Source organism: Bufo bufo, chromosome 9, assembly GCF_905171765.1.
Source record: "Bufo bufo chromosome 9, aBufBuf1.1, whole genome shotgun sequence".
Lineage (NCBI taxonomy): Eukaryota > Metazoa > Chordata > Amphibia > Anura > Bufonidae > Bufo > Bufo bufo.
Genome location: NC_053397.1, coordinates 19,596,630 through 19,621,587, shown reverse-complemented (window position 1 = coordinate 19,621,587; position 24,958 = coordinate 19,596,630). Strand labels below are relative to the sequence as shown.

At 43.9% G+C, this 24,958-nt stretch overlaps 1 protein-coding gene across 1 annotated transcript in view; it reads left to right on the top strand.

Moving 5' to 3' along the window:
• The window catches only part of LOC120979761 (copine-8-like), a 212,485-nt gene extending 192,295 nt beyond the window's left edge, over nucleotides 1–20,190 (top strand). Inside the window, exons 8-13 of the mRNA XM_040408717.1 lie at nucleotides 1,013–1,116; nucleotides 3,545–3,649; nucleotides 12,150–12,191; nucleotides 13,988–14,063; nucleotides 19,656–19,709; nucleotides 20,077–20,190. Of these exons, the coding sequence (XP_040264651.1) occupies nucleotides 1,013–1,116; nucleotides 3,545–3,649; nucleotides 12,150–12,191; nucleotides 13,988–14,063; nucleotides 19,656–19,709; nucleotides 20,077–20,190 (495 nt within the window). The remainder of the gene's footprint in view (nucleotides 1–1,012; nucleotides 1,117–3,544; nucleotides 3,650–12,149; nucleotides 12,192–13,987; nucleotides 14,064–19,655; nucleotides 19,710–20,076) is intronic.
• Nucleotides 20,191–24,958: the final 4,768 nt, after the last annotated feature.

The following is a 24,958-nucleotide window of genomic DNA, read 5'->3' as shown; positions in this document are numbered from 1 at the left end:
TAATTTAAGCGCATCTATGGCAGTCGTAAGCCGTTAGCTGTAAGCATAAAAAAGCATTTACGCCAGGCGTAAATGTTCTAAAGGGGTGGAGTCCTGGCACAGTCCAACGACATGCCCCCATCCAGCCCAACTGCAGAACACAGCGTTAAACCGGCTGTGCAACTAAATATTGTTGCACAGCCGGTGAAAAGAATGCAACTTTCGACTATTTTTCTACTAAAATAGTCGCAAGTCCCTTAATAAATAACCCCCAATGAACACAATGGGCAAGATTTATCATGACTCTGACAGCTCACTCCACTTTAACATATGGCTAAAGTCAGTTTTAGCCAAGTCAGATTTATGATCGGCCCTTTAAGACTGTAATAAATGTGGTTTGACGGTAGCAGTTTATCCGTCAGTAAGCAGCTTTACAAAAGTCGCACACCTTACGAAAAAGTCGCACGTTTTTATGAAAAAGTCGCATGTTCTATTAAAAAGTCTCTTAAGATAAGCATGGTCCTCACTGGAGTGAAATTGCGACTTTTTTGCGACTTTTTAAATAGTCCCAATAGTAAATCTGTCTAGAGATTCATTTACATAAGAAAACACGCCCACTTTCAGAAAACTGGCGAGCATAGTGCAGAGCAGAAAAAAGTCGCAAATTTGTGCGCAGTTTTAGCGTTTGGGACTTTTTTGGGGACTTTTTCACTCCATTATTCTGACCTGAGCTAATGATAAATCTGGCCCAATGAGTGTACCTGTAGGGAGTGCACAGGTTACCCTGGTGCCTGACAGGTCTAAACGCCACTCTTCCACGTAAGTTACAGCTTTTGTATCGGAGTCCAAGATCTTCAAGTTATGTTTCTGGGTGAACCCTAATTTCTTGGGTTTGTATAAAGCACCGCAAAGTGCAAGTGCGAAGCAGTTTCATGAGAAATAAGAGCTGCAGCTTGACCACTGTGCGGCTTCGGATGTCCGCAGGCCATTATTACAGGTGCATTAGTGTGACCGGCGTGTTCTCCATTTATAGGACATCGTCACTCTGCAGCTGTGCGCTAATAAGTTGGACAAGAAAGATTTCTTCGGGAAGTCAGACCCTTTCCTCGTATTCTACCGCAGTAATGAGGACGGCACGTAAGTCTGACTGGTGGCTCCTTTTTATAAACTGCAAGATGTGGTACGGGGTGGAAGAAAGGGCACGTTCTCGAGAGGCTCCCGTCTCCATGTGACAATTAAGCAACAATTACTTTCCACACATTGATTATAACTTGTCATAAGAGATGGCTGCTTTCTTCCAAAAATAGCCGCCACACCTGTTGACGGGTTGTGTCTGGTATGGCAGCTCAGTCGTCTGGTCCGGACATACCCTAAAAGGACATTACGTTTAAAGGGGTTTTCTGGGAGTACAATATGGATGACTTATCCTCAGTATAGGTCATAAATATCTGATTGGTGGAGGTCCAAATCCTGGAACCCCCACGATCAGCAGTTTGAAGAGGCTGCGGTGACGCTTCAACCTCTTCCTAGGCCAATGACTTTACGTTCGTCAGTCACATGGCCTAAGACCAGCTCAGTCTTATGCAATACCAAGAACAGCCACTATACAGTGGACAGCGCTGTGCTTGGTGAGCTGCGAGGAGACCGCAGCGCTCCCCAGAGGGCTCTTCAAACACAGATCAGATATTGATAAGCTATCCTGAGGTCATCAATAGAGGAGTCCCAGAAAACCCCTTTAAATTACATTTTTGAAGCCAAGTTAACAATTTGGCACCAATCAGCACTCTGTATGTATACCCACTGTATGGTACTATATTTTTGACTGTATTGGGTATGGGTAGCATACGAGTTCCGAAATATTTCCTCAGAACCAGTTAGCACATGGAGGTACAAGAAACCCCCATGTCCTGACATCTGGTATGAAGCAGTATTAGGCCTGTGTGCATGAGGCTTCAATAAGATGTCTGACCAGAAAAATACTTGTCCCCATGCCCATCCTGCCCTCCCTTGGCTCTCCATGTGATGCCATAATGTACTTTTCTTTAGGCCTCATCTATCAAAACTGCCTAGGAACAAAACTGCCTCGTTGTCCATAGCAACCAATCACAGCGCAGCTTTGATTTCTACATGGCAATTTATTAAATGAAAGCTGAACTCTGATAGGTTGCTATGGGCAACACAGTTCAGGCAATTTATCATGAGGGAAAAAATGAAAGTTAGTTTTGCTTGACATAATTTATCAAATGTCACAGTCCTACCTGAGTAAGATTGTGCATACTCCTAATTAACATAATTAACTGCGGCCATGTTTCAAAAGTGGCAAAAGAGGCCTAAAATCACAAATTGGTGCACAAATATGCCAATTTTCTTTACAGCTGAAATCGGCACAATTCAAAAAATGAATTCCCCCTTTAATTTCTCACTATTTTTTAAATCTCTGTTTGCTGCTCTGATCTAGTCTCGGCTGCAATTTGTTGCAATGTATCAGGCTCTAAATACAGTACAGACCAAAAGTTTGGACACACCTTCTCATTCAAAGAGTTTTCTTTATGTTCATGACTATGAAGGCATCAAAACTATGAATTAACACATGTGGAATTATATACATAACAAACACGTGTGAAACAACTGAAAATATGTCCTATTCTAGGTTCTTCAAAGTAGCCACCTTTTGCTTTGATTACTGCTTTGCACACTCTTGGCATTCTCTTGATGAGCTTCAAGAGGTACAGTAGTCCCCTGAAATGGTCTTCCATCAGTCTTGAAGGAGTTCCCAGAGATGCTTAGCACTTGTTGGCCCTTTTGCCTTCACTCTGCGGTCCAGCTCACCCCAAACCATCTCGATTGGGTTCAGGTCCGGTGACTGTGGAGGCCAGGTCATCTGGCGCAGCACCCCATCACTCTCCTTCATGGTCAAATAGCCCTTACTTTCAAAGTTTTCCCAATTTTTCGGCAAACTGACTGACCTTCATTTCTAAAAGTAATGATGGCCACTCGTTTTTCTTTACTTGGCTGCTTTTTTCTTGCCATAATACAAATTCTAACAGTCTATTCAGTAGGACTATCAGCTGTGTATCCACCTGACTTCTCCTCAACGCCACTGATGGTCCCAACCCCATTTATAAGGCAAGAAATCCCACTTATTAAACCTGACAGGGCACACCTGTGAAGTGAAAACCATTTCAGGGGACTACCTCTTGAAGCTCATCAAGAGAATGCCAAGAGTGTGCAAAGCAGTAATCAAAGCAAAAGGTGGCTACTTTGAAGAACCTAGAATATGACATATTTTCAGTTGTTTCACACTTGTTTGTTATGTATATAATTCCACATGTGTTAATTCATAGTTTTGATGCCTTCAGTGTGAATCTACTATTTTCATAGTCATGAAAATAAAGAAAACTCTTTGAATGAGAAGGTGTGTCCAAACCTTTGGTCTGTACTGTATGTCTCTCCAGGCTGGTAGCATTTACCTGCGCTGATACTCTGAAACAACAGGAGCTGTGAATGTAAATAGAGAGGTTCAAAATGATTATCATGATGAAAGAATCAACCCTTTATGTTTCAGGTTCACAATTTGCCACAAAACAGAAGTGGTGAAGAACACGTTGAACCCAGTATGGCAGCCATTCACTATCCCTGTGCGAGCGCTGTGCAACGGTGACTATGACAGGTCCGGGAATTCCTGCATCCGTTCTCCAGGTGTTATCTCTGTAGTCAGTGACTATTGTATTCCAGGCGATGCCAGTATAACCCAGGCCCGGCAGGCAGACGTAACTCACTGCCTGTGTCTTCTGAGCTCTCGCCCCCTCCCTTCTCTATGTGCATATACATTAAACCGCACATACGTGTGTATGCGTGTATGTACTGTGTGCACAACTGCATCTTTCCACCTATAATATGATGTACTCAAGTGTGTGTATTTTATATGGACATGTGTACATTATATGTAGTAATGTGCATTTATATGTCTCTGCACCATGTATTTATGTGTGTATGTATATTTATGTGAATGTATGTGTAGACTCCCCTGCATAACGGAAACGGGACGGATCCGTTATGCAGCCCATTCTCTAAAGGCATTCTGTTATGCATTCTGTGATAGAATTGCGTTATGGTCAGTGGTAACGGAATCCATAATGCAATTCTGCTTTTACCACCAAACGAAGCGCAAACGAATTTCAAAATATGAAATTGCTCATCTCTATTGTGTGTGTATATATATATATATATATATATATATATAGAGTTCTCCAAAAAAGAGGCAGCACTCCAATGTAAAAAGTGAAAAGACCCGCTTAATTATTTCCCTCTGCTGGGTCTTTTCACTTTTTACATTGGAGTGCTGCCTCTTTTTTGGAGAACTACTACCATTGATGACTACTTTGCCCGTGGTTGGAGGAATTTGCACCAGTATTCACTATATAGTGCTGCTGTTTTTCTGTTTTTCTTTGTTGGATATATATATATATATATATATATATATATATGTGTGTGTGTGTGTATATGTGTGTATTGATTGATGTGTGAGTATGTACACTGCTCAAAAAAATAAAGGGAACACTTAAACAACACAATGTAACTCCAAGTCAATCACACTTCTGTGAAATCAAACTGTCCACTTAGGAAGCAACACTGAGTGACAATCAATTTCACATGCTGTTGTGCAAATGGGATAGACAACAGGTGGAAATTATGGGCAATTAGCAAGACACCCCCAATAAAGGAGTGGTTCTGCAGGTGGTGACCACAGACCACTTCTCAGTTCCTATGCTTCCTAGCTGATGTTTTGGTCACTTTTGAATGCTGGCGGTGCTTTCACTCTAGTGGTAGCATGAGACAGAGTCTACAACCCACACAAGTGGCTCAGGTAGTGCAGCTTATCCAGGATGGCACATCAATGCGAGCTGTGGCAAGAAGGTTTGCTGAGTCTGTCAGCGTAGTGTCCAGAGCATGGAGGCGCTACCAGGAGACAGGCCAGTACATCAGGAGACGTGGAGGAGGCCGTAGGAGGGCAACAACTCAGCAGCAGGACCGCTACCTCCGCCTTTGTGCAAGGAGGAACAGGAGGAGCACTGCCAGAGCCCTGCAAAATGACCTCCAGCAGGCCACAAATGTGCATGTGTCTGATCAAACGGTCAGAAACAGACTCCATGAGGGTGATATGAGGGCCCGACGTCCACAGGTGGGGGTTGTGCTTACAGCCCAACACCGTGCAGGACGTTTGGCATTTGCCAAAGAACACCAAGATTGGCAAATTCGCCACTGGCGCCCTGTGCTCTTCACAGGTGAAAGCAGGTTCACACTGAGCACATGTGACAGACGTGACAGAGTCTGGAGACGCCGTGGAGAACGTTCTTCTGCCTGCAACATCCTCCAGCATGACCGTTTTGGCATTGGATCAGTAATGGTGTGGGGTGGCATTTCTTTGGAGGGCCGCACAGCCCTCCATGTGCTCGCCAGAGGTAGCCTGACTGCCATTAGGTACCGAGATGAGATCCTCAGACCCCTTGTAAGACCATATGCTGGTGCAGTTGGCCCTGGGTTCCTCCTAATCTAAGACAATGCTAGACCTCATGTGGCTGGAGTGTGTCAGCAGTTCCTGCAAGACGAAGGCATTGATGCTATGGACTGGCCCGCCTGTTCCCCAGACCTAAATCCAATTGAGCACATCTGGGACATCATGTCTCGCTCTATCCACCAACGTCACGTTGCACCACAGACTGTCCAGGAGTTGGCAGATGCTTTAGTCCAGGTCTGGGAGGAGATCCCTCAGGAGACCGTCCGCCACCTCATCAGGAGCATGCACAGGCGTTGTAGGGAGGTCATACAGGCACGTGGAGGCCACACACACTACTGAGCCTCATTTTGACTTGTTTTAAGGACATTACATCAAAGTTGGATCAGCCTGTAGTGTGTTTTTCCACTTTAATTTTGAGTGTGACTCCAAATCCAGACCTCCATGGGTTAAAAAATGTGATTTCCATTTTTTTATTTTTGTGTGATTTTGTTGTCAGCACATTCAACTATGTAAAGAACAAAGTATTTCAGAAGAATATTTAATTAATTCAGATCTAGGATGTGTTATTTTTGTGTTCCCTTTATTTTTTTGAGCAGTGTATATTTGTGTGAATGTATGTGTGAGTATATGTATTTGTATCTGTGTATTTATTAGTGAGTGTGTGCATATATTTGTGTGTACTGTATGTACAGTATGTGTATTTATGCATGAGTGTGTGCATTTGTATCTGTGTATTTATTTGTGGGTGTGTATGTATGTGTATTTGTGTGTGAGAGTGTATATATTTGTATTTATGTGTAAGTGTATATAGGCGTGTATGTATTGTAAGGGATCGCTCTCTCAAGCACGCGGCGATGACAGATTCCTTCTCAGACAACGGATTTAATGTCCAAACTGTGCTTTATTTTTAGGCACCACAGCAAATACAGGTTATTCCTTCCCAGTTCTAACTCACTGGGTGGGGTGAGGTGAGGTTCCAGCACCGCCAAAACATAAACAAAACAAAATAAACTCCTGCCCATCTGGGCTCTAACTAACACAGAGTTCTGAGCTAGCTCACCTATTGAGCGCAGGTCATACATCAGGCTTCACTAGCCAGCAAGGCAGCCAGCTTTCTAGGCTTTTTCCAGGCATAACTCCTTCCCAGACTGACAGTCTGGGATGTGCTTTTATTTCCCCCTAACAATCCCAGCTGGACTGCGCCTAGGGATCCCTCAGGCTAGGGGAAAACATGCCCTGGAATAGAGGTGGACTGGGGAGGTCCCACTACCAAACCTACCTTCCCAGTTCAAATAAAATCCAGCCCTTGAACTTTGACAAAAATAGCTCCAGCAACTACGTTTGCTGAAGCCAGCACCATCTTCCTGGATTTTACTTACCTCGCCCAGTTGAGGAACCTGGGTGGGATATACACCCCTTCCAGGACTTTACCAGAGTATGTTTATTTATGTGTATGTGTGGGTGTATATGTGTGTATTTATGTGTGAGTGTATATATTTCTGTGTAAGTGTATTTGCGCATATGGGTAGTTATTTGAAAGTGTATATATTTAAAAAGGTCCTCTCTCCGCTCCTGACATGCCTGTTTTAATAGCGTCATGCATTCCCCATGTAATAACAATTCTGGAGCATCTATTCTTATGGCTCTATGTTATACCATTCCTGTGTTATTTCTACTAGAAGTGATGAATGAATTGCTAGCAGTCTGCAGTAAGGGCACAGAGGGGAGGTAACCAGTTGGGGGCGTGTACCTGCACAGTCTGACAATGGCAGCACTGATTGGATAGAGTAAGTCTGTGCAGGTACACGCCCCCAACTGGTTACCTCCCTCTGTACCCTTACTGCAGACTGCTAGCAATTCAGTCATAACTTCTAGTAGAAATAATATAGGAATGGCACAATGTAGAGTCATAAGAATAGATGCTCCAGAATTGTTATTACATGGGGAATGCATGAAGCTATTAAAACAGGCATGTCAGGAGTGGTGACAGGTCCTCGTATGTATGTGTATATATGAGTATACGTTTGAATGTGCATGTGTAGTTATGTATCTGTGTATATGTGTGAGTATGTTATGTGTGTGTATGCATGTATGTGTATTTATGTGAGTATATATAAGCATGTGTGTGTATGTGCTGTATGAGTATGTTCTTATGAGTGAGTGTATGCATGTATGTATATTTATGCATGGATTGGATATATATCTATGCGCATTTATATGTATGTTTAACACTTTCCCGCATTGTATCTTACATATATGTCGCAGGAAGAGTCCCCTTCACGCACACCGATGTACATGTATGTGATGGTTATCATGTCCCACGTGATCAACTGATGGAAAACAGCTGTGATGTGTATCGCAACATTTATTGTAATGAATGCAACACGGCAGCCACAAAAAATCCATCCCGTCGCGTCTTGCAGAATGTCGCAGTGTGACACCGTAGACTATCATTACAATAAATGTCGCCCAACATTAGTGCGACACGAATGTCGCAATGTACAGTAGTTCTACACTTTTTGTTGCACCCTAGTTGTACATTTTTTGTCGGGCCCTAGCCGCGTAGCCCTAACCTTATGCCCAGGACTGGAGTAAACTCTGATTGTAGCTGTTTAACCCATTACAGGGGTTGTCCCACTTCAGCAAATGGCATTTATCATGTAAAGAAAGTTAATACAAGGCAGTTACTAATGTATTGTTATTATCCATATTGCCTCCTTTGCTGGCTGGATTCATTTTTCTATATCATTATACACTGCTCATATACAGGGGTTTACGACCTGCAACCCAGCAGTGGTGGTCATGCTGGCACACTATAGGAAAAGGCACCGGAATCTCTAGTAGCCAGGACTTTGGGAGCACACAAGGGCATTCATGCGCAGCAGCTCCTGTCCCAGCCATCTCGTACCTGTGCAAGCAGTGTATAATGTGATGGAAGAATAAATGCAGCCAACAAAGGATGCAATATGGATGATAACAATACATTAGTAAGTGCCTTGTATTAACTTTATCTACATGATAGATGCCATTTCCTGAAGGGGACAACCACTTTAGCTCCACGATCAATGCCAATTGTGGTGCAGACAAAGAAGGGCTTCCTTTATCCTATCCCCCTGCAAGGCTGAAGAGTTACCATGACAGCCCTGGGCTTGATGAAGACCCCCTCGGCTGCTTAGTCACAGCATCTGTTAGAGCATTCTGTACAGTATATGTCACTTTAAAGGCACATGTACTAACAATACTATTATATAGACATAGACAGTACATTGTTTGAAAAATAAAGTACATGACTGCCATAACAATATAACAAACACAATTTTCTAGTCACTTTATTTTATTCAAAGTCATAACCGTCCTAGGTTCAAATCCGACCAAGGACAACATCTGCATGGAGTTTGTATGTTCTCCCCTTGTTTGCGTGGGTTTCCTCCGGCTTCTCCGGTTCCTCCCGCACTTCAAAGACAGACTGATAGAGAACATTTAGGCCTCTTTCACACGGGCGTTGCGGAAAAATGTGCGGGTGCGTTGCGGGAACACCCGCGATTTTTCCGCGCGAGTGCAAAACATTGTAATGCGTTTTGCACAAATCGTGCGTGTTTGGTACCCAAACCCGAACTTCTTCACAGAAGTTCGGGCTTGGGATCGGTGTTCTGTGGATTGTATTATTTTCCCTTATAACATGGTTATAAGGGAAAATAATAGCATTCTGAATACAGAATGCAAAGTAAAATTGCACTGGAGGGGTTAAAAAAAAATAAAAAAAAATTTAACTCACCTTAATCCACTTGCTCGCGTAGCCCGGCATCTCCTTGTGTCTTCTTTGTTGAGGGACCTGTGGTGAGCATTAATTACAGTTCAAGGACCTGTGATGACGTCACTCTGGTCATCACATGGTACGTCACATGATCCGAGTGACGTCATCACAGGTCCTTGAACTGTAATTAATGCTCACCACAGGTCCTTCAACAAAGAAGACACAAGGAGATGCCGGGCTACGCGAGCAAGTGGATTAAGGTGAGTTAAATTATTATTATTTTTTTTTTAACCCCTCCAGTGCTATTTTACTTTGCATTCTGTATTCAGAATGCTATTATTTTCCCTTATAACCATGTTATAAGGGAAAATAATAATGATCGGGTCTCCATTCCGATCGTCTCATAGCAACCGTGCGTGAAAATCGCACCGCATCCGCACTTGCTTGCGGATGCTTGCGATTTTCACGCAACCCCATTCACTTCTATGGGGCCTGCGTTGCGTGAAAAACGCAGAATATAGAACATGCTGCAATTTTCACGCAACGCATAAGTGATGAGTGAAAATCACCGCTCATGTGAACAGCCCCATAGAAATGAATGGGTCGGTATTCAGTGCGGGTGCAATGCGTTCACCTCTCGCATCGCATCCGCACGGAATACTCGCCTGTGTGAAAGGGGCCTTAGACTGTGAGCCACAGCGAGTGATGATAATGTGTATAAAACACTGTGGAATATATCAGCTCTATATACAGTAAGTGATAAAAAGAAATTAAATAAAAACATAGTAAATGTATTAAAAAAAAACTGTGGCAGAATTAATGCAACCATATATTTGCTCAAAATATATCTACGACTCCTCCCCAAAAATATAAAGCTTCAAATCTTGAAAATGAAATAGACATGGCTGGTGGATGACTGGATGTATTCCTATATGTACTGTGTATGTATTGTGTGTGTTCATATGTGCATTTATGCTGTGTGTATAATATTTGCATGCGTGTGTAATTCTGTGTTTGTATTTATGTTTAGGCCGCGTTTGTATTTTTTGCACGTACAGTACAGACCAAAAGTTTGGACACACCTTCTCATTCAAAGAGTTTTCTTTATTTTCATGACTATGAAGGCATCAAAACTATGAATTAACACATGTGGAATTATATACATAACAAACAAGTGTGAAACAACTTAAAACATTTCATATTCTAGGTTCTTCAAAGTAGCCGCCTTTTGCTTTGATTACTGCTTTGCACACTCTTGGCATTCTCTTGATGAGCTTCAAGAGGTAGTCCCCTGAAATGGTCTTCCAACAGTCTTGAAGGAGTTCCCAGAGATGCTTAGAACTTGTTGGCCCTTTTGCCTTCACTCTGCGGTCCAGCTCACCCCAAACCATCTCGATTGGGTTCAGGTCCGGTGACTGTGGAGGCCAGGTCATCTGGCGCAGCACCCCATCACTCTCCTTCATGGTCAAATAGCCCTTACTTTCAAAGTTTTCCCAATTTTTCGGCTGACTGACTGACCTTCATTTCTTAAAGTAATGATGGCCACTCGTTTTTCTTTACTTAGCTGCTTTTTTCTTGCCATAATACAAATTCTAACAGTCTATTCAGTAGGACTATCAGCTGTGTATCCACCTGACTTCTCCTCAACGCCACTGATGGTCCCAACCCTATTTATAAGGCAAGAAATTCCACTTATTAAACCTGACAGGGCACACCTGTGAAGTGAAAACCATTTCAGAGGACTACCTCTTGAAGCTCATCAAGAGAATGCCAAGAGTGTGCAAAGCAGTAATCAAAGCAAAAGGTGGCTACTTTGAAGAACCTAGAATATGACATATTTTCAGTTGTTTCACACTTGTTTGTTATGTATATAATTCCACATGTGTTAATTCATAGTTTTGATGCCTTCATAGTCATGAAAATAAAGAAAACTCTATGAATGAGAAGGTGTGTCCAAACTTTTGGTCTGTACTGTATGTGTGTGTACATGTATTATATATACTGTACATTTAATGTATGAGTATATACAGTATGCTTGTTGTTTGTGTGTGCATATCAATGTATACTCACAGACACGAATGTGGGTGCGTGTGTGTGTGTGTGTGTGTGTACTTGTATATGTGCCCTTGTATTATACAATATATATATATATAAAAACGTATGCGTGTATACAGTATGTTTGCCGTTTGTGTATGTAGTTTTGTGTGTGTATATATCAATGTATGTTCACACGAAAGTGGGTGCATGTATGTGTGCGTGTACCATGCATGAGAGAAAACGGTGTAGATATTTCCAGAAGACATCAGCAGCATGTCATTGTATTACCCGAGTGGCGGTATGTGACAGTGTGGAAGACGCCCCTCTTATGAGTCAGTTGTCAGGGAAGAGACGCTGAAAATAGCAGCAGACGATGCGCACGCTGTCCACTTCACTGTCCCCTCCTGGATCCTTCTCTCCAGCCATTTTGCAATATACGGACTGGTGCATTATGGATTCGGGATATACTATATCTCGGCATGAGGAGTCTTATAGGCCTTTGGAATTCTGGGAAGAGGATATGCAAATCAGCACTTAGCAAGTTCTGCCTCTAAGGGTGGATTCACATCACGTTTTATGCCTCCGTTTGATGTATACGTTAGAAAAAAAAAAAAGGATCCAAAGACGTAGCACACCGCGTTCTTGTATCCTGCAGAGTCCTTTTTTTTTTTTTTACAGTGGAACTCTATGGTGAGCGGATGCGACTGTATAGCATCAGTCTGAGGCATCCGTTTTTTTAATACGTTAAACGGAAGGGAAAAACGTGATGTGAACCCAGTCTAATGCCACCAGATGGAGGGTAGCTATCCTAGATTGGTGCATTATGGGTAACCGGACTGACTGCTTTCTTTCTTTTTACAGGACGGTGAAAGTGGACGTGTATGACTGGGACAGGGGAGGAAGGTATGCCATGTTATTGCTGATATCTACCAGCTTCTGGTCAATTAAAGGGATATTTTCAAAAAATACCACGAGTCATATGGGCCCCATAGGCTTCTATAGCTGCTTTATTACACCTCTGTACAACTCGGAGGTTGATATACCTGTGTGCATGAAGTCTAAGGCCTCATGCATACAACTGTATTTTTGGTCCGCGTCCGATTCACAATTTTTGTGGTTCGATCGTGGACCCATTCATTTCTATTAAAAAAACTGTGCTGTCTGTATCCGTGCAGGCCGCATATAGAACGTGTCCTATACTTCCCATTTTGTGGACAAGAATAGGCATTTTTTCAGTGTTGCTGCGAAAAGTGCAGGATGCACACAGAATGCATCCGTATTTTTCAGATCCGCGGTTTGTGGACCACTAAGCGGATACGGTCGTGTGCAGGAGGCCTGAGTCTGACGTTCTGCTCCTTGCATAAAAATGTTCCCTTACCAAAGGCCTTTGGGAGACACCGGTGGAGATTTACTGCTTAATGTGCCCAAAAAAACAGGCCTCCATGTTTAGCCCCACCATAGACAAGGGGAGTGGCTTAGAGGCAAAATGGGTGTGGTTAAGATGGGAGGGGAGTGACTAAAAGTGTGACAACATGCGCCACTGTGATAAACTTGGCACATCTTTATATAGTTGCCGGCAGTCCTGAATTTACAGGGACTGTCCAAAATTTTCAGAGACAGTCCCAGCAAATTAAGGCTGACCGCTCTAAAAATGGGCATGGCTTAAAGGGGTTATCCAGGACTTACCAAGACCTCAGAGCATGGCCGACCCACCACTGAGTTCTGGCTCCATTTTTCCATCTCTGCAGCTCCGCCATGCTCTGGCATCAACATCCTGTTGACGGGCGTCACGTGATTGACTGCAGCGGTGACCTGTCACCCATGCGGAATGTCACTGGGTCACATGCCGCACGTATGAAAGGTCACTGCTGCTGCCAGCAATTGGCTTCAGTGGTCACGTGAAGTCCGTCAACAGGATGTTGATGCTAGAGCATGGCAGAGCCGCGTGGAGAAATGGAGCCTGAACCCAGCAACAGGAACCAGGTAAGTATGAACTCCACCGCGGGTCAGCCATGCTCTGAGGGCTTGTTAAGTCCTGGATAACCCCTTTAAGTGAGTGTGGTAAAGTCAGAGAAGTAAGTCCTGAGACCATGTGCAAGATCTGTAACTTGGCCCCCACCTACCATGTACCATTTATAATACCGGTGTCTTCTTTGGGCCCCATCAAGCACCAGGGTCCGGATGTAATTGCTACCTCTGCACATATTTACCAATGTTTTAGTTGCTCGTGAACACCCTAAAACACCCACTGTTGGGCGGGTTTGCTTAGACCTCACCCTTTTGTAGTCCGGATCATGGGTTTGTCTCGCCAGAATCAGGACTATTGGCAAATATGCGTCTGCTTCCCCTATAACTACGCCCCTTGTGGATAGAAAGGGGGATCAGACTTAGGTTCACCCCATTCTTACTCCTAATGGGAAGCATGGACTTATCTGAAGAGGCCATTACGTATTCTACAGGAGAATTAGTTAACATGGCTGTTATCGTCTAGAAACAGCGCCACTCTTGTCCATAGGTTGTGTCTGGTATTGCAGTATTCAGGTTAAAGAAGCTCAGCTGCAATACCAGACACAGCCCATGGACAAGAGTGGCGCTGTTTCTAGAAGATAGCTGCCATGTTTGTCTCATCTGTAACAACCCTTCATATAAGCACAGATACATTGAAGAGCTATAACTTTACTTTATTGTTATTTTTTCAGCCACGACTTCATCGGGGAATTTACCACGAGTTACAGAGAGTTATCCAGAGGACAGAGTCAGTTCAGTGTCTATGAGGTGAGAGATCGGTGTCCTTAGGAAATGTCACTTTATGAGTCATGTCGCTGTAAGACGCTGTCACTACCAGGCGGTAATGGACCTGGTGCATCATATGTCAGATTACTATTCCTCCAGGGCATGGACTATGTGTAGGGTGCCTGGCACCATATTTATAACGTGTCATTAGAAATGTATTTTTTTTTTCTCTCTGGGGGAGGCTTCTCCATACACTTATGCAGAGTCTTAAAGGGATTGTGTCACCTACTGTATATATTTTTTTGCTAATTTAAACCAGATGGGGAAACATTCCTTTTTCTCAAATATGTTTTTTTTTTTTTTTTTTAATCTTATTCTCTGTACGTGATTATGGATGATAGGCACAGTGCCGCACAGAAGACATTTATTGACGTCCACGAGAGAGTGTTGTGGGCAGGCTCTCTGACCTGTGCAGAGGTCACTGTGCAGGGAAGGGGAGTAGATAAGGCTACTTTCACACTTGCGTTGTTAATTCCGGTATTGAGATCCGGCAGAGGATCTCAATGCTGGAATTAAACGGATCCGTTTTGATTTTACATAAAAAGATGCATCCGTTCCCTTAGGATGCGGTTGTGTGAAATCAAAACGGAAGAAAGCAGATCTGTGGGATTCGGTTTTTAAGGCTCCTAAAAAAACAAAAACATCACCTTTGACTTACATTGTTTTCAGTGCCGGATCCGTTTTTTATGACCGGACGCAAAACCGGTTTTGTGTCCGGTCACAAAACGGAATGCTGCCAGAAAGGAAGACATCCGGATACATCCTGAACGGATCTCTTTCCATTCAGAATGCATGAGGACTACGTTTTTTTCCGGTATTGAGATCCTCTGCTGGATCTCAATACCGGAATTGACAACGCAAATGTGAAAGTAGCCTAAGCTGTGACCATCACCATCACTAAAGACATTCATTGACTTCTACAGGAGAGTGCTGTGGGCATGCTCTGTGATCTGTGCTGGGAAGGGGAGTAGATAAACTGTGACCATCACAAAAGGCATTTATTGACTGCGTGCTGCGTGCATGCTCTGTGACCTGTGCAGAGATCACTGTGCAGGGAAGGGGAGTAGATAAGCTGTTACCATCACCATCACAAAAGACATTTATAAACTTCTACAGGAGAGCGTTGTGGGCATGCTCTGTGACCTGTGCAGAGGTCACTGTGCAGGAAAGTGGAGCAGATAAGCTGTGACCATCACTTATTGTGAATGGTGCATCCAGCGTAATCTATCTATAGATGTTACCTGGCTTTGTCATCCTGCCTAGGATGATAATGATATGACTGTTGAGAAGTGATCTCTACAGATCAGGAAATATCACTGACCATGCTTCCTCCACGTCACAGGCGAACTCAACTCAAGTCAGCTAAAGCAGCTCTACATTGTGAGGACCACAACAAATAGCTTCCTGTATATAGAGAGTATCCGCAATTAATTTTCATATTGTACATACTAGTTTAAACTTCTGTGCTGATTTTTTATTTTTTTTATATATATCTTACAGTGGTTGGAGCCACACAGGCATAGAGATACATGATAACATTTTGTTCCTGCATCCACCACTAGGGGGAGCTGGCTATACACTCTATACATTGAGCTCATTAAAACCAGTATGCAGTAAGCATCTAAGCTCCCCCTAGTGGTAACTGCAGGCAAATAATTTATGGGATTTTGGAGCTCTGTATCAGAAAAACACAGCTGTGGTGGCTATAAAGATATATTAAATAATTAATTAGTGTTGAATATGGGACGGAAAGAACAATATGATGATAAAAGGCCGATATGCAATTTAAATTACCATTAGTAATTAGTAGAAAAGTCTGGATTTAGTATTATTGTCTTGAGACATGGAACTGCACCCCCTGCTGGAGGCATCTCGGCTGCACTCTGGGCACCACCGCTGATGCCCATTTACATGAATTTACATTTTCTCCTCTGAACTGTAACATTCTGCTGGATACATTTGAGACCCGATGACATTGATCGTGTTATTGACACTGGGGACGCGGTCTGGATACCGATGAAAGTATTATCTGAATGTTTAATCTGAGCGACGTGAATGATGAGAGGATTAATCAGCGCAGTATCTCATTATTTTCAGTTAGTACAGGAGTTTGTGCAGTGAAGCTAAACGTATTATCCCCGTCTCATGCCCACAGCCCGTTCACTACAAGCTCCTGATTTGCATGGAGACTCCAAACCTCCAGTTCATCCATCCTGTACATCTGATAATGCCGGACTACTGTAATTAAGGGGGTCTCGCACTGGCAGCAGTTTTAAAACTTTGCAAAACTGCTAATATTATATTAAACTATAAAAGTATGATATAATGTTTTTAATATTCGGGACTTCATACATAAAGGGTATGTCCATTTTTACAGTGTATATAGCTGCATTACATTTCAGAGCTGCACTCACTATTCTGCTGGTGGAGTCACTGTGTACATACATTACATTACTTATCCTGTACTGATCCTGAGTTACATCCTGTATTATACTCCGGAGCTGCACTCACTATTCTGCTGGTGGAGTCACTGTGTACATACATCACATTACTTATCCTGTACTGATCCTGAGTTACATCCTGTATTATACTCCAGAGCTGCACTCACTATTCTGCTGGTGCAGTCACTGTGTACATACATTACATTACTTATCCTGTACTGATCCTGAGTTACATCCTGTATTATACTCCAGAGCTGCACTCACTATTCTGCTGGTGCAGTCACTGTGTACATACATTACATTACTTATCCTGTACTGATCCTGAGTTACATCCTGTATTATACTCAAGAGCTGCACTCACTATTCTGCTGGTGCAGTCACTGTGTACATACATTACTTATCCTGTACTGATCCTGAGTTACATCCTGTATTATACTCCAGAGCTGCACTCACTATTCTGCTGGTGGAGTCACTGTGTACATACATTACTTATCCTGTACTGATCCTGAGTTACATCCTGTATTATACTCCAGAGCTGCACTCACTATTCTGCTGGTGCAGTCACTGTGTACATACATTACATTACTTATCCTGTACTGATCCTGAGTTACATCCTGTATTATACTCCAGAGCTGCACTCACTATTCTGCTGGTGCAGTCACTGTGTACATACATTACTTATCCTGTACTGATCCTGCGTTACATCCTGTATTATACTCCAGAGCTGCACTCACTATTCTGCTGGTGGAGTCACTGTGTACATACATTACTTATCCTGTACTGATCCTGAGTTACATCCTGTATTATACTCCAGAGCTGCACTCACTATTCTGCTGGTGCAGTCACTGTGTACATACATTACATTACTTATCCTGTACTGATCCTGAGTTACATCCTGTATTATACTCCAGAGCTGCACTCACTATTCTGCTGGTGCAGTCACTGTGTACATACATTACTTATCCTGTACTGATCCTGAGTTACATCCTGTATTATACTCCAGAGCTGCACTCACTATTCTGCTGGTGGAGTCACTGTGTACATACATTACTTATCCTGTACTGATCCTGAGTAACATCCTGTATTATACTCCAGAGCTGCACTCACTATTCTGCTGGTGGAGTCACTGTGTACATACATCACATTACTTATCCTGTACTGATCCTGAGTTACATCCTGTATTATACTCCAGAGCTGCACTCACTATTCTGCTGGTGCAGTCACTGTGTGCATACATTACATTACTTATCCTGTACTGATCCTGAGTTACATCCTGTATTATAATCCAGAGCTGCACTCACTATTCTGCTGGTGCAGTCACTGTGTACATACATTACATTACTTATCCTGTACTGATCCTGAGTTACATCCTGTATTATACTCCAGAGCTGCACTCACTATTCTGCTGGTGCAGTCACTGTGTACATACATTACATTACTTATCCTGTACTGATCCTGAGTTACATCCTGTATTATACTCCAGAGCTGCACTCACTATTCTGCTGGTGCAGTCACTGTGTACATACATTACTTATCCTGTACTGATCCTGAGTTACATCCTGTATTATACTCCAGAGCTGCACTCACTATTCTGCTGGTGGAGTCACTGTGTACATACATTACTTATCCTGTACTGATCCTGAGTTACATCCTGTATTATACTCCAGAGCTGCACTCACTATTCTGCTGGTGCAGTCACTGTGTACATACATTACTTATCCTGTACTGATCCTGCGTTACATCCTGTATTATACTCCAGAGCTGCACTCACTATTCTGCTGGTGGAGTCACTGTGTACATACATTACTTATCCTGTACTGATCCTGAGTTACATCCTGTATTATACTCCAGAGCTGCACTCACTATTCTGCTGGTGCAGTCACTGTGTACATACATTACATTACTTATCCTGTACTGATCCTGAGTTACATCCTGTATTATACTCCAGAGCTGCACTCACTATTCTGCTGGTGCAGTCACTGTGTACATACATTACTTATCCTGTACTGATCCTGAGTTACATCCTGTATTATACTCCAGAGCTGCACTCACTATTCTGCTGGTGGAGTCACTGTGTACATACATTACTTATCCTGTACTGATCCTGAGTTACATCCTGTATTATACTCCAGAGCTGCACTCACTATTCTGCTGGTGGAGTCACTGTGTACATACATTACATTACTTATCCTGTACTGATCCTGAGTTACATCCTGTATTATACTCCAGAGCTGTACTCACTATTCTGCTGGTACAGTCACTGTGTACATACATTACTTATCATGTACTGATACTCCAGAGCTGCATTCATAATTCTGCTAGTTGTCATTCGAAGTTGTCATAAGCAAGCTTGTTGTCAGCCACTCCTCTAATGTCCACTTTTTACAATCCTGTTTTGTTGGCAGGGTCCCTAGAAAATACCGGAGTGTAACACTGCTGAGACCCCCTATGTGTAATCTGTGGAGGAAATCAGTGATTCCCCTATAGCGCCACCACAGGCTGAATGATGCATTACACTGTGCCCATAGAAATCTATCAACCGTCTGTGTATTGCTTGCTCATTCTCCATCGAGAGCAACGGTGAATAAAAAAAAACAACATAAACAACATGGCCACCAAGCAGTTGCCTAGCTTCACAGTGACGCTTGCTTGTGGTAAAATCGTTAAAATGCTTCTCTATGGGAGAAGAATTGACAAAATTCCTGAGATAGAGAAACATTAAGTTCCGCACGAGTCTCGTTAATGCCGCCATTGTAACGCAACTTGCAGGCGATCAAATGTTGCCATGGAGCTCGAGCCCCAAAGTCCACATTGACGTAAAAGAAATTGGAAAGGAAGTGGGCGGTGATACATTTAGCGCAACATTGTATAAGTCAGTACCGGCGCGCACTTTTAGGCGACAAACAGAATTAACCGCGAATGCGGCTCCCCTCGCCGCAGCCATTACTCTCTGCGTTCACCCTGATGGTCTACATGTGTCACTTTAATTGTGACTGCGGGTCCAGAGGTCTAACAGGACGCAGCGCTCGCTCTCCGTGATGAATGCTCCAGTATCTGAGCTAATGAAGATGAATGCTCCGGCGCTGACAGTAACAGGAGGGGCATCCTTGATGTGTCATTCCTCTCTCCGTAGGTATTAAATCCGAAAAAGAAGTGCAAAAAGAAGAAATACATCAACTCCGGAACGGTGAGACAAACTTTCCAAAGACCCAATGTCTATAAGGAAATCATTAGCGTACGAAGGACATTACAATGTGTCTTCCACGCCGCGAGCTTACAGAAGACTTGTTTGTCTTGTCATCCGCGGGGAGGTGGTGGTGGGGGGGGGGGGGCATGTTTTCTCCGAGATTTACAAATTGAGGCTATAGATCTTTAGCAACGTACAACCGATTTGAATTAAGGGGGCAAAACCACCAATTTCAAGGATTTTCCAGAATTGTAATATTAGGACAGGCCATCAATAACTGAAAGGTGTAGGGTCTGCTCCCTGATGATTAGTTGAATGAAGCTGCTGCAGAACATCAGTCACAGCATTCCCGTTATTGTTTACCCAGGACAGCGCCATACATATGTTTGTGGCTGTGTCTGGAACTGCAGCTCAGTCCCATTCATTTGAGTTGCAGTTCCAGGAACAGCCACAACCAAGTGTACGGCGCTGTCCTGGGTAGAGTGAAGTGGACATTGCAAATCGCTGGAGCCGTCCCATTAATCAGTTGATTGGTGAGGTTACCGGAAGTCCGATCCACACCCATCAGATATTGATGGCCTGCCTTAAGAAGAGGCTATTAATATGACGGTATCGGAAACCCCTTTAAAGGGCATCTGTCAGCAGTTTTGTCTCTATGACACTGGCTGACCTGTGACATGTGCGCTTGGCAGCTGAAGGCGTCTGTGTTGGTCCCATGTTCCTATGTGCCTGCATTGCTGAGAAAAATGATGTTTTAATATATGCAAATGAGCCTCTAGGAGCAACGGGGGTGTTTCCATTACACCTAGAGGCTCTGCTCTCTCTGCAACTGCCGCGCCTTCTGCACTTTGATTGACAGGACCAGGCAGTGAAAACATCATCACACCTGTTAAAGTAGAGAGGGTGCGGTAGTTTCAGAGAGAGCTGAGTCTCTAGGTGTAATGACAACGCCCCCGTTGCTCCTAGAGGCTCATTTGCATATATTAAAACTTCATTTTTCTCAGCACTGCGGGCACATATGAACATGGGACCAACACGGATGTCTTCAGCTGCCAAGTGCACATGTAACATGTCAGCCAGTGTCATAGGGACAAATCTGCTGACTCTACCCAGGACAGCGCCGTACATTTGGCTGAGGCTGTTCCTGGTACTGCAACTCAAGCGAATGGGACTGACCTGCAGTACCAGACGCAGCCACAAAGATATGTACGCCTTTTAAAGCATATCTCTTCCAAGTCTAGCTTAGTGTAGTTTTTAATCTCCATGAACTGACTTAAAGGGGTTCTCCAGGTTCCCCTATATTGATGACCTATCCTCAGGATAGGTCATCAGTATCAGATTGGCAGCGGTCCGACACCCGGCACCCCCACCGATTAGCTGTGTGAGGAGACAGAGCGCGCAGTGTGCACGTGCTGTCTCTCCTCCTGCTCACTGCTGCTTTGCCATAGACAAGGGCGGTGCGCAGGGAGAGAGAAGGGAGACGGCACATGCACACTGCGCTCGCTGTCTCCTCATACAGCTGATCGGGGGGAGATGCTGGGAGTCGGACCCCCGCCGATCTGATATTGATGACCTATCCTGAGGATAGGTCATCCATATTAAAAGCCCGTAGAACCCCTTAAAAAGCAGAGCTGCATTGTAAAGCAAGGCACTGAACAGCAGTATGACATAAGCGGTGTATTTAGGGCTACTATAGACGCCCAATGAACCGTGCAGCTAAGGCTACTTTCACACCGGCGGGGGAACAGCCTGCCGGATCCGTGCTGCCGCTAGTGCACCGTGCCGCTGGAAGTCCGCTCCGGCCCCATAATGGGAGGTCCGGCCGCAGCACGGAAAACATGCCGAGAGGTGATAGGAATAAAACTACGGCAGCACGGATTCGGCCGGAGGATTGCGCTAGTGTAAAAGTAGCCTAAGCTGGAGTCACTGACCATACCTATGTCCAGGGATTGAGCTGGCCCATTGGGGGCCACTGTGATGATGTCAGAACCTTGGCCCCCCAGAGGATCCCCTGGTACCGCACCCTGATGATTGTGTAGAGCAGTGACAGCTAAGACATCTCTCATGTTTCACAGGTGACACTTCTGTCCTTCAAAGCCGAATCTGAATATACTTTTGTGGATTACATCAAAGGAGGGTGAGTATAATCTTCATAATTTTCCCCAATTTAGGGGAAAGTAGAAATTTTTGAACATGAAAGGGACCAATTTTTAGCACAGAAGACATTACATTCCGAGGTCGCTGCTTATACCAGACAGTGGTCGCGGCCAGATGAGACACATTGGGGGACATTTACTAAAGCTTTTACACTACTGTTATGGTGTAAAAATAGTTGATAATTAAGTCACATTCAATGATTGCAACATAATCTTTAGCTTCTCGACACTTTTCTGAAGTGGCAAGAAAGGGAACAGGGCTTAGCGGGAGGGGGTGCCCACTGGAATAACCATAACTTGTGCCAGAAATTTATGTAAATTATAGCTCACGTCTATGCCAGCTCTTGGCTGGCATAGGCTTCAGTTTCCGACGCGTGCAGTGCCAGAGATATGACTAATTTATTAAGAGGCATTTGCCTCTTATTAAATATAGGTGCATCTTACTCCAGCGCAGGGGGATCAAGACTGATGTATGGGAACACCAGTCTTGATAAATGTCCCCAAGGTATCTATTATTGGCCATACATGGTCTAACGTCATGATCATCAAATCCCTACCGATCTGATATCTAGAACCATGGAGAACCCCCTCCTGCTCCATATTCCCTGCATAGACATAGGGGTAAATGATAAAATCTTGGTTGCCTGCAGCCACCACTAGAGGGAGCTTATTGTATACGGATTTATTTTTGTCCAAAGACGACACCAGCATAAAATCCACTTCCTTTATTTCTCTATTTGAGCACACAGGGTAGTCAGACGCGGGGCACCCAGGCCACAGCAGTTTCACGCTGATCAGCGCTTCCTTAAAGCCTGCACAATGACCTGGTTACGTACCGGTATGAAATAGCCATGCGCATCCCACGTCAAAGCAAACATGCAAAATCACACATTGCAATTTCTACTTAACGGAACACACTTAGGTCATTTTTGTCAGTGAAACCTATTGGACCCATGGCTCTGGTTTGTATTATGCCTATTATTCACACGTCAGTGTTTGGTCAGTGATTTCCATCAGTGATGGACACAGAACAGGTGCAGATCTTTCCCTTCTACCTTATCTCTGTGGAGGCTCCAATCCTGATTTTGGCTCACAATCACTGATAGAAATCACTGACCGAACACTGACGTGTGAATGAGGCTTTACTTACCGGGCCTCTATTTGCAGTAATCGACTCCTTTGGCAATGGGTTTTACTTTTAAAACGCCTCCAAACCACAAAACGTTACGATTTCCTGCGTAAACCTCTTTCACGTGCTCAATTAATCCCGTTGGTCCGTGACCTGTTGTAATAGAATGATAATGTTCCCGGAATCTTTCGCCTAGATTGCAAATGGTTTTTCCTATAAAATCTGTCAGAAGGACAGAAAATCACATGCACCACAAAATTAATGTGGTAATTAATAAAAATCCTTGACTACCTAATTCACACCTCCTATGGAATTTTTTTTTATATATTGTGGGGTTTAGTGTATAATGTATTTAGGCAGTCTTAAGCTCCCCCTAGTGGTGACTGAAGGTAGCCAGAATTTTATCAGGTAATTAATTTTTTGCAGTAAATTTGGAGTTCTGTATCAGAAATAATCGAGCTCTGGCCACAAAAAAAGAAATATTAAAAAAAATTATAAGCAAATTATGATAAAACTAAAAATGACCTGATATTAAACAGTGGGCAGTTACTTTGTAGCTGGAGACCTAAAATAAGTTTTCCAGGACACCTTTATTAATGACCTGTCCTCGGGATAGGTCATTGGTATCTGATTGGTGGGGGTCCGACTCCCAGTACCCCCCGCTGATCAGCTGTTTAAAAAGGAATCAGCGTTGGGGTGAGTGCTGTGGCCTCTTCCTAGGCCAGTGAGGTCACGTTCAACAGTGAATGGGGCTGAGCTGCAATGACAAGCACAGCCAATATACAATGTAAGGCACTGTGCTTGGTGAGCCATGAGGAGGCCCCTTTAAACAGCTGATCGGCGGGAGTGTCGGATGATGAACATTGATGACCTATCCTGAGGATAGATCATCAATATAGGTGTCCTGGAAAACCCTTTAAAGGGGTTCTCCAGACTTTTAATATTGATGACCTATCCTCAGGATAGGTCATCCATATCAGATCGGCGGGGGGCCCGACACTCAGAACCCCTGCTGATCAGCTGTATGAGGAGACGGCGCGCGCAGCGTGCAGGTGCCGTCTCCCATCTCTCTTCCTGCTCGCTGTTGCTTTGCCATAGACCAGTGTTTCCCAACCAGCGTGCCTCCAGCTGTTGCAAAACTACAACTCCCAGCATGCCCGGACAGCCTTTGGCTGTGCGGGCATGCTGGGAGGTGTAGTTTTGCAACAGCTGGAGGCACGCTGGTTGGGAAACACTGCATACAGCGGAGAGCAGGAAGAGAGAAGGGAGACGGCACCTGCACGCTGCGCGCGCCTTCCCTTCATACAGCTGATCTGATATCGATGACCTGTCCTGAGGATAGTAGAAAAAGGAATGAAAGCAGCACACACGGTCTCATCGGGTCACCAGAATGCATCAGCCGCCAAAAAAACGCGGATCCACAGCGGTCATGCCAGAAGGTTGAAGTAGAAAAGTCACAGCAGCATCTCCGTTTTTTTTTCCCCTTTTTTGCAATAAAAAAGAAAAAAAAACGGAGATGCTGCGGTGACTCTTCTACTTCAACTGTCCTGAGGATAGGTCATCAATATTAAAAGCCCGGAGGACCCCTTTAGGGTCTCTAAATGGTGACTCAAGAATTTAAACTGTAAAATTGAGGTTCCGGGTTCAAATCCAAGCAGGGGCAACATGTATATGGATCTAGTACCTTCTCATGCCTGCTGGACTTTCTCCAAATTAGTCCTGCATTGTAAAGATGTATTGATAATGTAATTGGTTTCCTATGAAGCGTGAGTGTTTGGGACGTAGGGGTACTAGACTGGGGGCCCCATTAGATTCAGGCGCTGATGTGAGGGGTGACTATCTCTGTACAGGGTGCCATAGAAGTAGCTCATCCGTGTGGCCTTTGTACAGTATGTGAGCAGTGCTCCCATACATCAGGGTAAAATGCGTTCAGTCGGTAGCAGAGGAAAACCTGGCAAATCATC